Consider the following 15,548-nt stretch of genomic DNA (forward strand, 5'->3'; position numbering starts at 1 on the left):
ATTATTTCATGAATGCAATCTTTTGTACCATGGAACAGTTTTCACAAAAAGGAAGGTGAAAACCTTATAATCAGAACCTTTTTTCTTCCAATGAAGTAAGAAAAGAAGTAAGGTTATATTCTTGGAGTAGCTATAAGAGAGAATGTAGAAAGTGATCTAGACCCCTCACAAGCTAAAAATTGTATTATGATGCATATGAGTGCATATGTAACAACAGAGAGCAAGCATATGTGTAATGAGAACATAGATATTATCTAGAACATATATAAACTCTCATATATAACTATAGAAATTCATATATAAATATAAATTTATGTATAACATAGAAACTCTAGCCAAAAGTATGCAACAAGTTCAAAACGAAAAAACAAGAATACAGTGATGTCACCCAAAGTGCCAGCCTCCTAGCTCCCAAAGCACCCAGTATCAAAAAACCACTTATATTACATATTTTCCGTCTTGACACATAATATAAGACAAGAGTTAGGTTCATGTAGAAAGATGTAGCTATAAAGAATCCCACTGTCTACGTAATGAAGTATTATTTTGTCTTAGTCATGCTAGTTGCAGTCCAACACATTCCCTGACTAGAGGAACACATGAAAACTACTAGCCCAATATTTCCAGGAACAATCCTCACAAAACTGCTTTTTTCTTTCTGTCCTTCGTGGTTTTCAGCTGACAGCAGTGTCAAAGCACTAATTGTGCTTCATTAAAATTATTTTTAACAAAAGGTGCTCTTTGTCTCCCCTCAAAAAATGAGCAAACTAAAAGCATAATAAAACATACATCCTTAGCTCTGAGGAATATTCTTGTTACTTGATGCAAAGACATGGCAAAGAACCTCATGGTATCCCCAGTCATCATTTGCCCACAGCAATACACTGATTTCTGACAGAAGATTTCCTCATGTCTCTAGCTTTTCTAAGACTATGGTCAGCATTCACGGCTCAAGTAACAAGAAGTAACTCCTTCAGTCATGAGAACCTGACTGCTTTCAATGGCTTGTCCATAGTCTAAAACATACGATCTTTCCGTCCACCTGTTTCCTGAACATGCTTTACACATATGGTCTGTTTAGACTGCAAACAAAATGCATCAAGGATTGACTTACTACCTATAATTCTCTGTATATACAAGATACATATCAAAACAGGACCCCAGGAACTGTAGACAAAAAACCAACAACAATCAACATGACCTATTGTCTACTGAACCAAGGACTGAGTAGGACCTAATACCAGGGGAATTCTATTCAAGGACTGTAGACCTTGGGGGCAGAGAGTAGTATTTTAATTGCTAGTGCTCCTTAATTTGACAATTACCTTCTAGCAATCTACTTCAATGAAAGCATTCATACATTAACCAACTATACACATGCTTTGTTGAACTGGGACTCAGAAGAAACAAATATTCTATGTCACCTGGTTAACAAAAGGATAAGAGTGCCAGTTTCAGCTCTGGGAAGTGCCATATTTAAAGAAACTCTCACTTTCCTCTTACTTCCTATGCTTTATATATTGAGATGCAACAGTTTGGGGAGATTCAGTCATGATGACACGAGTTGGTTTTTACAGATTTTTGCTAGGAAAGTTGTACATATTCAGCCACTGCCAGTTTAGAATACAACATTACAAGAACATAGGATCCCAGACTGGGAACATTTTGAAACTTATTGACTAAGCTGGACATAATACTACCTAGAAAAATAATAGATTTTTTGCTGAGTACTTCGTGAAAGCATGGGCATCTGAAGGAGTAAAAAACTGCTATCAAGCATTTGAATACAAAAATAGCAGTCAGAGCAGTAAAAGTCACACACTTAACCAGAACTGTCAATTAGGGAAGGGCATAAAGCAATTTGATCAGGAACTTGACAGACCATCAGAAATACAGGCAAGCTCATATATGCACACAAGACACTATTACGATGCAACTTTCTGCAGTATAAAATTACTCCTCATTCAATCAGAAGTAACATCATTAGAACAATTTGTCAACTATAGAGCTTCACATGAAAGCAGATGCAGAATTGCTTCACATGAAAGGAGATCTTTTTACATTGATGTAACTAGATATGCACCTGTGTAAACTGCTTGCGCAGACAAGCTCTCAGCCTTGTTGAACTTGAGCTGCCAGAAAGCTAGGCCAAGATTTTTGTTTGAACAGGAAACAGCTGGATTGGTGTGTTGTGTAACTTTTGGGTCTTGCAACTTCTCTCTTCTTACTGGATCAAACTGTTTCTACACTAACTCTTTGATACCTCTAGCCCTCAAAATGCCTTCTATTTATTATATGAGAAGAGAAGGCTTATCTTCAAACAAACTCCTATCATCAAAACTCAGGTCAAGACATAATTTCATTTTCCTTAACATCCAATACATTTTTCATTTTCCTTCCTAATTTTCCTCATCTTCATTAATTCCCTCATAAACATCTTGCTTCCAGCACATTTATAGAATGCTACTTCATCGATATGCTCTTCATATTGTATCTAAAGTTTATATTCATGTTGGGTACTGTTTGCTGTAATTTGTTGTTAAAAATGTCTTTTTTTCCTTCTGTATTCTGAAGAATAGATACACTGCCCTCCCTAACAACTTCTCGAGCCTCACAATTTAGACATTCCAGCTTGGTTTTGGTTTCCTAGCCATTTTCATTTCAAATGAGTATGTTTTCTTTGACTGTAATGCTTAAATACTATTCCAAAGCTGAGCCTAGGGTAAATCTTACTTTCTAAGCGCAAATTTAAAGTGCATAGCACACGCAGCTTTACTGCTAGATGCCACACAATCAGGATTTACTACATTGTATCAAGTCCTAGCATATATCCACTGGTCCCTTCTTCCTCAGGAAGGTGATTATGGACATTTAATGATTCAGAGACTTACAAAATTTACTTAAAATCTTTTACTTTCAGTTTTATTCAGAGATACAGAAGAAGGCAACGCAGCACAGAAAATCTAACCCAACCAATGAAGTAGAATATAAAGCATTTTTGCAGTTCTGAATGCAGATTTGCACCCCTATTCAAATACAATTTCAATGAAGCCAGAAGTATAACATAACAGAACAACTTCAGTATATAGTGTGGCTTAAAAGCAGCATTCTTTTCACTGATGGACTAGATTTATTGACTCACAGGAGAATGCAGACTATTTTAATCTTCTCTAACATGCGACTTAATTGGTGGGCAGAAACTCAGCAGTCAGTATTACCAGCTATGAAGTCTGTATTTGGCTGCATATATTTCCAAAGCTGAATTGAAGATACAAGGGAGTTCAGAAAATCATAATGTTGTAATACAATTTAGTAATTTTAAGGGTGACAAAAATCGCAGCTAGTTAATTAAATAGAAAGTATACCTGGAGAGCTCCCATTTCTTCCTCTCTTCTGAGGGTCTTCTCTAGTAGCTCTGTAAAATGAAAAATGGAACTTGTAAATTCAACCTCCTGTCTCGTGGCCTGACAGAAAAAGTACTGTGTAAAACAGTCAGTGAGGTTTTTGTTTTACAGCTTTCACAACATTCCTTTTCAGCTGATTAAACTAATCGATGAAATGTGTCAGTGATATGATTGTTTCCAAGCATAGGCTGTTGAGTTGACAAAAAAACAGCCACAAGAAGACAGTTTGACTGGGGCGGGGGGGGGGGGGGGAAGCATTCAGCTTGCCTTGCTTGAATCAATCTTTTGGTGTCTTTTTAGAATGGAATGAAAAAAAAACTAAGAGAGATTCACTCTGAAAATTGATTAAAATAGAAGTAGATCATCGAAGCTATACAATTATACATGAAAAGTTACTCTAGGTTACTTTTTTAACAACCAAGTAACATCCCCTAGGGAAACGAGTGCAGACAATTTTGACTATTATCACAATAATTACCTTCTCTCACTAAAATGGAACAATTTTGATAATGGAAATAGCCAGTTCACTGTAACAAACATATTAGAAAAGTTTTTTTATAGTCTTTACACCGTAAAATCCTAATATCTTATATTCACTTGCATGACAATTATATACATTGGCACATACATGCACATATGTAACATTTCATGTTAGAAATTAATTTCTGTTTGAGTTCTGTGGGATATGTCATGAGTTGCTTTTCTATTTTATTTCATTCACATATTTTTATGATTAAAATTATGGTTTTGATCAATTGCATCATATTTAGAATTCTGGGAAACCTTAAAGTTATAACCTCATGGAGAGCAGGAAAAACAAAAAACATGCTGCAGGCTTATTACTGTTTTAACTATCAGAAGTTCACTCATGAGTTTTGTATGAGAAGAGCACTGCTTTAACTAAGCCAGAGACCACCTCTGAATCAAGATATGCCCCAGCGTGCTAGCAATTAGGAGAGTTATGAGATTATGAAATTGCCTTGACAACCTCATAGGACTGAATTCTGACTGTTAATTCCCTCAGCATCCAAGTACAGAACAGCTAACTGAAAGTACCTCTGTATACTTCCTTAAGAAAAAGATTACTGATAAATGCATAGTTCGGTTATTAAACGTTAGCTTCAATGCTTTACAATAGAAACTACTTAAAATATTCTACCAACATGAATTTGCCTTCTTTCCTTTATTTCTCTAATCTTTTACTTTTTTTTTCTCCTTTCTCTCGTTATGAAGCCTCCTTGTGAGAACCCTAACCTGTTACCTCTTTTCTCATAGTTCATTATCCATTTCTGACTGCATGCAGATTATTTGAGACTCATTTTCAGGCACCAGTCCTTTAAAAGTGATGTAGATAACACGTACAAAATTTTAGTTATTTCTTTCACAAGCAGAGAGATTGACTTGCTGTTCTTTCTTCCTAGCTTCTATGCAGTTTTTTCAAATCCCTTCTTAAAATTAATGAAATGACTGTTTCTTCACTTTCTTTTGGCACATTCATGTTTTTCTGGATTATTCTTTGGTATGCTTTCCAGTACAGTGACTCAACAGCCATATAAATTACTGTAGCTAAATGTGCTGCCATCAACATTAGTTAGTGCAAGAATTTGGGTTTGGAAAGTGGCTGCCCTGTATGTTTTCTTTGGGTATATTCCAGTATTGTAACTGAGTTGGTAAAAATTTGTATTGTAATACTAGCTTTTAAAAAAAATGAGGAGGGAGGAATAAGTCTATGAGAAAGGAATGGGAATGAAAGATTCTTCCCCATGTTCCATCTGACCAAAAAAAGATTCTTTTACTTCAAATTGCTGTATTTTCATTCTAATGCAATATTTGAGATTCTGTTGTACAGACATGATTGTTCTAAGTGAAAAGGATGTTATTACAAGGTTCTTTTCAAAGCCCTCTGGTAAATGTAAGGTAAGTTGAGCTAATTTCTGCTAACAGTCTCTAGATTTGAAAGTTCTGTATCTGAAATTAGGAATATCTAGAATCCATTTACTTTATTGTACCACTGCCTAAATTGGCTGTCCTGCAGGATGCTTCATAAAACTCTGTCCCTAGAAGGGCAGGTACGTGTTGAAGTGGTGTTATTTAACTGACAATATATACCTACTTTACAGAGTTGCCCTTTATGACCATGTATTTAAGAACCAAGTTCTGCATTTAAAGTGATGATTCCATTTAGCACTTCATCTAAAATAATAGCATGTTTTCTCCAAAGCTAAAGCAAAAAAATAAATATTAAAGCAACACATATTACACAGCTATACAAGAAGTCCCAGAAAAATACAGCATATTGTATCATTCTTTTAAACATTGCTATTTGTAACAGAATATCTTTGCTTACTTGATCTGAAAAGTTCTGTTGATTTGTTTTATAATTTGTAAAACACTTCCCATATTTAAGTTCTTGTGCAAGCAAGTTTTATACATTCAGTGCCAGAAAATAATGTTACAATAAATTTAAGATAGAGAATGCATTGTGTCTCTAATATAGCAAAGACGGTCACTAGCTCTAGTGGAGGCTCCTTTCATTCATTCTGTGAGCAGCCTCTGAGTTTCACTAATTTCTTAAACTTTCTTTCCTAAAGGAAGTTTCATAGTGGCATGAGTTTCTACATTTGTGAACAATTCTTCTATGATCATCTTTCAAGGCCTAATATAACCACAGGGTTCTTGGTTTTTTTAAAGCAATATATCACTATTCTCATGGGGCGCAGAACACATCAATTTATAGATTGTCTAGAAGAAACAGCATTAATGAAAAAACATTACAAAGGCACCTTCAGGCATTGATGGTTCTTCCCAGAAGATGAATAATACGTGGAAAAAGACAACAAGGGAAATTACTTTTAGAAATAAAGATATTCATCAACATATTTCCTTTTTTTTCTTTTTAGCTCAATATGAAGCTCGCAATCCTATAAGAATCTATAAGTTAAAACTATTCAAAAAATCAAATACATTTCAGTTGTTTAATACAACTCAAAATCAACAGCAAGTTCAGGATATTGTCTGCAAAATTAGGGATCATACTTTTGTGTAGTTTTACAAAAATAATTTATTTACAGTAATTAAATTCCAAATCATCTAAGGTTCATATCTCATTTAGCTATGTGTCAGTGAACACCAGCTGAGAGTCCTTGCAGTTGTACCACAGTGGCTTAGATTTATCTGATCAAACTTTCAGGAAATATATAGGTTATGACTTAAAACATTCCATAAGAATCAGTATCTTTTGCAGTTTGCCTGACACTGAGACAACATCGTATGTTGCAAAATAGTGAAAATATTAACCTGGAGATTAAGATTTTATATTCCATCATAACTCTCAGATAAGTGAGGAAAAAGGTATGCAGTTATTCAGACAGACTTTTTTCACACTCACACCCCCCCACCCCCCCAGTTGTAATTAACACTGCTGGTGAAAAGTATCAGAAAATAGACTTAGGAGCAGATATTTATTGATTGGAATGAGTAAAATACAACTGTATTATCTTATTTATCCTAGCTAATCCATTAATGTGCTCATAAGTAACTCTAGATTGTTAAAAAGCCATTCAACTCTACCTCTGTTCTGGGAGTAAAAAAAGCTAGAAACAGGGCATTGACTTTATATTACCTGGAGCAAGCAACCTCCCAAGAATTTGAATTAAAAATCACAGATTTATTTCAGAAAGAACACTGAACAGCCTTCATTCGTTATTAAGTAGGAAATGGATTTTAAACACTGCATGACCTTGCATTTTAAGAATCTGAAGATAGAGATAGACCACATTCTGCTTCACATTCTCTGTGAAGATTGAAGTGCCAGAGAAAAGTCAACAAATTGGATTAATACCAGATTTTTCTGTTCACCACTAAGAATTTAAATTTGGTACCTGCTAATTCACAACTTGTTCTAGCAAAGGGGAACACACAAATACAGAACTGTACACAAAATCAGTTCTTATAGTCACAGATATCTAGTCATATAGTCAAAAACCCTAAAATGTGATTCAGATTACTCTGAAGTTGACATCTGCACTTCAATTCAGTTCTGCATACCGAGCTAATATGCTGCAAACTATCCAAGATATCTGCAAGCTGCTGGCAGATCTGACTCAAGACTCTCTGAAGCAGCTGCAGATGACACAGGAAACTATATAGCAACTCATATAGCACACAAAATACTGCTACTATGTGGCATTAAAACAAGAAATCCAGGTTATTACCAGAAAAGAATGGCAGTGTAGAGAGAAGTGTCAATATATTTTTTGCATCATCAAGCTAAGAACAGTTCTTCTCCTAAACACAAGTCAGGGCTTTCACTTATACATTAGTAAAACTATTTTTGATTTCCCAAAGTTTGCAACCCTAGAAATTTAGGTTTTATGTTACACAAGCATATGGCAAACTCGAGAAATCACTTAATTAGACACCCTGATAATATTATCTTTAAATTTTCTTTGATCAAAAATTGCAGTATATTTATTTCAAGTCTTTCCTATCATTCTCACTTCAAATACACATCCCATGGCTTTCAATCATCATTTGGATATGTTTTGCACAAAGCTGCTGAACAGATACTGCAGCATTCCTGTAGATGCACAAGGCAGCCAAGCAGGTTTCCATCAAGTTTGAGGAATTTTCAAGCAGCTGAATAAACCAGTTTCTCTCAGCTAGAAATTACTTATCTTGCACATGCCTACACAGCAAAGTTTAATCACATATTACACCACTTATAAGTTTTTCTCTTCACACAATGAATCTGACATGAAGGCCCTATTTTTGGGGGTGAATTAAGCTGTTTCTAACTGAACCAGTTTAAGCAAAATGTTTCAGAATAGATATATTCATGGCTAGTAGAGACAGAACAACTGCAATTTCGCCCTGTACCTGTGTTAGTATGATTTTGGTGAATGGCCTCACAGTACCGTGACAACAGTCAGGGTCCAGAAACCCTCGATACCAAAAGATGTTTCAGTGAGGCTGGACCTTTGTACAGTCAGGCCAGACACCACAAATCGCTCTGGCACTAAAACAACTGAGATGTAAAACAGTACTGGGACTCGCTTCAAACTACTCTAATTGAAACAGTACTTGCCATGCATGTAAGCCATTAAGGAAATTTCTACATAAACATGTTATTATCTTAAAAGAGCTCTAGAGAAATAGCTATTTCTTAGAACCTTAAGTTTTGCTAGTGTAGAACAAGGCCCATAAATTATGAGCATTTCAGAATGTGTTTATGTAATCCCAAGCAAGATTTTAAAAAATAAATAAATCTCTGAAGTCAAAGGTGATACTGTTTGACTTGAATACAGCATACAGTAACTCTAAGATATAGAATATTTCTATCCTGCTAGTTTCATCCCCACCACATTCAAAGGTTTAGCAAATGAAGATAAAGCAGGTAGACATCTCAAAAGTTGGGGGTTTTTTGAACTGTATTCAGATGGTTAATAGTTTTCATTTAATAGTTTTCATGGCCAAACTCAATGGTCACTGCATTTTCTTTTTCTTTGTAGTGTCTGCTAAACATAAAAAGTCTCAAGTGATTTTTAATACCAATTAGAGCTTTCTAGTCCATTAGCAAACTGTTAATTAACAATTGAATTAACAATTAACATTGAGCATATTCCACTATCTTTAAACATTCTAATTCAGTTACTACCACTGCAATCAATGCAGTGCTCATCACCACCAAGAATGAAACAGCTGTTTATCTGTATCTAAATCAATAGTTTTCTCATCCACATGTAAAGAGACCTCCAAACTCAAAGGAATACCATTTAAGAAAAGGGATTCCCTTTTGCCATATTCTTTGCCTTTATAAATTCCAGCAATTTATAGCTACTGTAGTCTTTAGTAAGTAACCTAGTCAATATTTCAAAAGAATACACTTTACACAAAACTTTGACTTCTTTTAATGAATTAATTCTTTTGATACCTTTTAGGCATACACTTTTATTTTTGCTGTGGAATTTCAAAGCAGATTCTTAAACCTACAGAGGTGCGTTTGTTTGCATTAACCTGAAGCAGCACCCACAATCATACCAGAGAATAGAAAAAAGGCATCTGAAGCTAAGAGAGAAGGAAACAGTTCACTGTTCAGATTCCCTAAAAGACTTATTGCTATGCAAGAAACAGAACATACTGTGTTTTCTTTCTAGTCCCTGGGGCTTACACAAGTTTGATATTTTTTAGCACAACTTTTAAATGTTCACATCTCCAGTGCTGGCCTGGTCTATATTTCCTTATTTGCAAAGAAGCTAATCACTTTTGGGAAAAGAAAAGGATAACATGTAGAAGGGAAATGTAATCATTTGGGGGGTGTGAGGGACAACAGAGAAGTGCAACTTAAGATTCTCAGATAATTTTCTATTCAAGTCATACTCATGCTCATGACTTTTACAAGACTTTTAGGAATTAGTGGTAGCTTACTGATTCAGGCCTAAAATCAAGCAGCCTACATCCCAGTTCAGACAGTAAGCACGAGTGGATATTAAGACAGGAGGATAAAAAACGGTAATGTCATTTACTCTGATGGCGGCTTCCAGCAATGAGCAGCTGAGAGAATTCCTAAGAAAAAGGACTGCATCTGGACTGTCCACGATCTATCTGACCTCCGTGAACTTGACTATTTCTTCATTGAACCTATTTGTTGCTTTGGATGCCAGAACATTTTGCAACAATGAGTTTCTATAATTGAAGCATGTACTGTGTAAAAAAAATGCTTCCTTTTGTTTTAAACATGATGTCTGGACTGTCAAAGACTTCTCTACACATATAAATCTTGCTTCTAATTTACTTCCTTCAGTAATTCTTCCTTATGTTTCACACCATTATTTCTCTTTATTATTTCCTTTTCACTTTGATTCGTATTTGATGCAGATAGTTCACTTTTGAGTACCTCCCATGCTTCATTTAGAAAACCTCTTCCAACTTTTCATTTGTCCCAAGAAGCTGTCCTAAATTCTCCTCATCAGTTCTATAACCCCTCTTTACCTACCATTACCTGAACTATTACAGTGTCTGTCTTACACTGAATTCAAAAGTACAAGAGTGAATACATGTATATTTCACATACACAGTTTAAGTATCCAAGATACTATGCCGAGTTGCTATAACCCCTTCTACAGTCCAAATATACTTGCGTTGGAATAGTTTGTCTGAATATGAGATTAAATACATTCAGAAAACTATACTACAACATTACCAAACAAAAAATTATAGGTTCCAATGTGCTGCTTACGCATTTTTAAAAGAAGCCTTTATCAAAAGAATGAGAATTTTTTTTTTCTAATGCTTACATAAGACTTTTTAGTTCTATTCCTGGCTCTGCCACTCATGTTAGTATCTTCCTGGGAAATTTTCTGTGCTTCATTTTAAAATGGCTAAAGAAAATATTTCCCTATGTTCACAGAGCTGATGTGAGGCTTAAAGTGCACTGAAATCCACACAAAAGATATTCTTATGAATGCAAAAGGTGAGAACAGCACAAAATTTCACTATGTCTTAGCAATTGCCTAACTTAGTAGCTGGGAGAGAGATGTTAAACTCTGTCTACCATATTTATTTTGAACCATATTGATTCTCAATTGAAAGCTCCTGTAGGAGGATTAAGAAGGAGGGTTGTGAATATATACATAATTAACATATCTTGAAGAACAGCTATAAGTAATCAATCCGTTGTTTTCCTTTGAATGACTCTTCTGTACCAGCAAAGATGCTGTAGAGGATTCCAAACAGCTCCTGAGGGTCCCTAGGGTTTCTAGTTAAATAATGACTGAAGAACAACTTCCCAAAGGACGCATCGCTTCCTAGATGCTTTAGTAAGTCCCAGTAAGTTTCAGTAAGAAACATTTAGTGACATGGACATATCAGAAGGCTAATCTTGAAGTGGTAAAATAAAAATGTTGTCTTATTCTGAATCAAAGATGGCTCCATTATGAAAATGTGATCAAGGCACAGAATAATGGCCTTCTAGCTCAGTGGGGTTGCAATCCCAAAGGTGTGTATATTTATTTATTATCAATATCTATGTATATTTATTATATGTGTGTTTATGATCAATAAATAAATATGCATATATTAGGGGTGTGTGCTCAAAAGTTTTTTACTGACGGGGTATGTGATCAAAAAAGTTTGGAGACTAATGCTCTATATTAAGAACCACAGAACAACCTCACTTCTGGAGCAAGCAGACTATATCTGACAGTCAGCATTCAGAATTTGAATTTTTTCAATACAGGCATTCAATTTTCTTAAATCTGAAATGTGTTCTTGGCCTCTGTTACTCCAAAATTCTTCCTCCTTTTACGTCAAACTGCATACTTCATGACACATGAATCGAGAGGAAAACAAAACAAGGTTCAAGCAAAAGCAAGGTCTAATGAGAAGGATGTCTATAAGAAGAGAAACAGGGTGGGAAGAACGAGGAAGAGGAGAAAGGGCTAGATGAATTTACAGTAGAGGGGCAGAACAAGTATGTGTGGCATATTATTCAAAGAGAGGCTCTCCTAGGAGCAGTGGATCATATCTAGAGACCTTACTGTAGCTCTTGAGCCATTAGTGATGTGTACCAGCTAATCTTTATGAAGAGTGCCAAACACATCTTTGTATCTGGAAAAGGAACTGTCCATATGGCAATGCAAATCTTTATGGAGATCTGTCATCTAGAGCTATGAATGTCTTCTCTAAACAGCTGCCACTATTATAAATTCAGAGGTGGTGTCCCAGGTATTGTTTGTTCTCTAAAGTAGTGTCCAAACAAGTAAGCTGAATTCCAGCCAGAAGACAATCAAGGGTCTTGACCCCACAAGGGTCAAGACAATCGAGGCTCTAGAATCTAGTGAGATGATACATCAAAATCAACACAGCTGGGACAGCAGCATATAGCTATTAACCCACAGAAACACTGAGACATTGGTGAGACACAACTGCAGAGCTATAGACAACCCTCTATTTGCAAAACATTATTTGCTCAACTCTTCCCTAGGGTGAGGTAAAAGCATATAAAGTTAGACCACCTGTATTTCAGTTTTTGGCAGCCTCATTAATCAACCAACTTGTCTTGATCCTAAGCAGCCACTTTTCCTCAGCAGGAAGTATTAAATCTCCTATGTGAGAGTGTCCTTGCACTATGGACTTTTAATCTGCTTCATCTGCTGTAGGATGACATAACCATAGCTTTTCTTATTTGAAGCCTTTACTAAACCATGATTCTACTGACAGAGAAAACCACTATGGGCTAAAGTTCTCTTTATGCCTCTATTTAATGATTTCTTAAAATTTTATTTTAAGATATATTTCACAATAAATTAATAATTTTAACAGAAAGAACAACCTTCTCGTCTGAAAACAAGAACTACAGATATCAAGAATGGTACAATGAAAAAAAACCTGAACGAAAACATGGAAAATTGATCCAGTAAAGCAAAAGTTTATCTGAAGGGCATGGCTTCTGCCATGAAGATTAAAATGGGACACACCAGATACCAAGAATGCAGTTGCCAAAGTTTAATTTTTTTCAATGATTTTTAATGAATATCTTGGTTGGCTGTTTTGAAAACAGTTTGGAGTTTCAGGATGCTGTCATTTCCTGATTACAAATTAAATATCTACTTATAAAAACTGCATCCATAAATCTGCAGTAACCAGAAGGTTGCTATGAAGATTAAAAACAAGTCATACAGTCATTGGTTGAATCTATCCTCAAATCAATGATTTAAACAATACAAAAAAAGCCCCTAATAATTGCGAGCCACTCCCATTTTGTAAAATTCTTTATGTCCTGTGTAAAATTATATCTGTCAACGTCATCATAGCAATCTTAATAAAGATGCCAGTAATTAAACAAACCGGAAGGCTAAAGTGTCAATATCACTTTTTTTTTCCATTTAACGTGCTCAAGTTAAGGATGAAAAACTGAGAGAATATAGCAGGAAAAAACCAGCATTGTTACTGCCTATGCCCTCCTCTTATGTAAGCTAAGGAACATTGTCCTGTAACTGTAACTAAAACATGTAACTAAAACAGTAACTAAAACATAATTTGAATTTCAGTATCAGGGAAAGGAGTTTCAAACTTCATCTTGCTTATTATCGAAGATACATATCCCAAAGAGAACTTGTTAACACATATACAGCTGGTATTTGAAAAGAAACACTTGATTTGGAGTATGTTGCAATGCTTTTCTTTTGGCTACTATTTACTGAAATATCTATCAAAATATAAAGACTCCAACTCTTCTTTTATACTATCCTTAGATTGGCACGGCTTGACTACAAGCATAGAAGTCTCTTTTCAGCTATAACTATGCAGAGTTTCTTATGAGGAAAAAAATAAGATTAAAACCCCTAAAAATAAAGATAATTGAGGAGACCATTGAGATCCACTAAATTTAGAAATTATTTTGACACTCAAGAAACTCAAAGAAAACACAAGTCACAATGAAAATGTTGATGTGAATGGGAAACAACCTGATCATTGGCTTTTTGCAATCATCTACTCAGTTGCAGTTAGTGACTGAAATACACAAATAAGTCATTGGCTGGAATAATAGAACAAAAGGCCAAATAGAACACATTGTGCTAAAAGAGAGCCCTTTGACACTGGTCTACTGGGTTTACTGTATAGGAGAGAAGACTAGTAACTTGCAACAGCAGTTACTGGTCATTTTGGGTTCTGTACCTTTTTCAACTTTTTTTTAAAAGATTACAATTTTTGTGTCAGCACACATTTGCTTCATGTAAGTCTGATCTCACTCACAATTTCTGTCCCTGCAAAGGTTTAAAAAGGATATTTTCATTGTTTCAAAAGTGCTAGCTGAAGATGCTGTAAATCCAGTTAGTAAATAGTTAGAAACCATATTGACATTGTCTCTAAAATAGTCTGATAAGTAACTGCTTTTTCTTCTACAAGTTTGCATGAATGTGAATTTGACGGCATATGAGAAGCAGAATGTCCTCTAGATGAAAAAATATCAGTCAAGATAAATGACAGCACTTCAAAGGAAGTCCATATCTTATACTTGGGTTTGGCACTATCTTGAAGAGCATCAGTCACAATGATGTCAAGCTTCTCTTTGAGTAGGTGTAGTCACTCTTTTTAAAATAGATTTAATCAGAGTCTGTACAGAATTCTATCATCTGTGACAGGGTAAATATGATCTTCCATACACCACATAAAGGTCCAGACCAGGGGATGTGAACAAGCATATGTTAAGTTTTTGCCTTTCCATTCAGCAACCTGTTGTTGACCTGTGAATCACTCAATTATAAGTAGGCACAGATACCATTTCCTTGCTGAATTACTTCCACTAAGCATTTTGTGAAGATTATCAATGCTTCTAAGGCCTTAAATGCCATTGTTTCAATAATTACTTGATTATACTATGAGACGCAACTGTTATCATGTACATAGGTGTTGATTACTCATGCAGCAGTAACATTGCCAACTAGTGCCGGAATGCAGGCAAAAATGTTCCTATTATAAATAAATCTTGAAAACAGATTTTTTTTTATTTTTTTTTTTAGAAAATCTAACCTAGAACATTAGTGAATGAACACTTCAAATTTTACAAGAGGCTGAGAAGCCAGCAAACTTTTACCCTAACAGTCTAATAGTACATTTATACTACAGTGTTAAAGAACTAAGTCTTTTACTTAAAGGAGTTAGCTTTAAATAAGCTAGTTTGGGTATTAATGACTGTGTAATTACTCCTACTTCATGTCCCACAGAAGCTAGTGCAACCCCAGCTCAAATGGTGCTAGCACTAAAGTGGTCCAGTTCCACCAGATGTGGTCAGATCACACCATAGATTGCATTTCCAGATTGCATTTGCTAAAAGGCATGGAGGTCTCTCTGTTCCCCGCCTCTGGTTGTGCATTGCTCTTGCTTACTTTGTCTGGGCAAAAATGTTGGACCTGGACCTCCACAAGGGTCAATTTAATTCGTTACAGTGAGAACAGAGTATACTGGCAAAAAACACAGATAGTCCTATGTGGCTAACAGTGAGTAAAATATGGTTACAGAGGGCTCCAACAAGGATCAGACATGAAACAAGGGAAGGAGCAAGTAGCACAGATGGGAGTGAGAGAAATAGAAGCAAGAATTTAGTCTTTTGTCTGCAGTGACATTAAACGGCTCCGTTGAATG

General features: G+C 35.3%; 1 protein-coding gene across 9 annotated transcripts in view; it reads right to left on the reverse strand.

Annotated features, from left to right (window-relative positions):
- The window catches only part of CEP128 (centrosomal protein 128), a 138,455-nt gene that overhangs the window by 30,036 nt on the left and 92,871 nt on the right, over positions 1-15,548 (reverse strand). For all 9 annotated transcript variants that reach the window (XM_072865405.1, XM_072865404.1, XM_072865402.1 and 6 more), the window contains one exon: positions 3,366-3,415. In XM_072865405.1, coding sequence (XP_072721506.1) covers positions 3,366-3,415 — 50 coding nt within the window. The remainder of the gene's footprint in view (positions 1-3,365; positions 3,416-15,548) is intronic.

This window comes from Ciconia boyciana, chromosome 6 (genome assembly GCF_034638445.1).
Source record: "Ciconia boyciana chromosome 6, ASM3463844v1, whole genome shotgun sequence".
Classification (NCBI taxonomy): Eukaryota; Metazoa; Chordata; class Aves; order Ciconiiformes; family Ciconiidae; genus Ciconia; species Ciconia boyciana.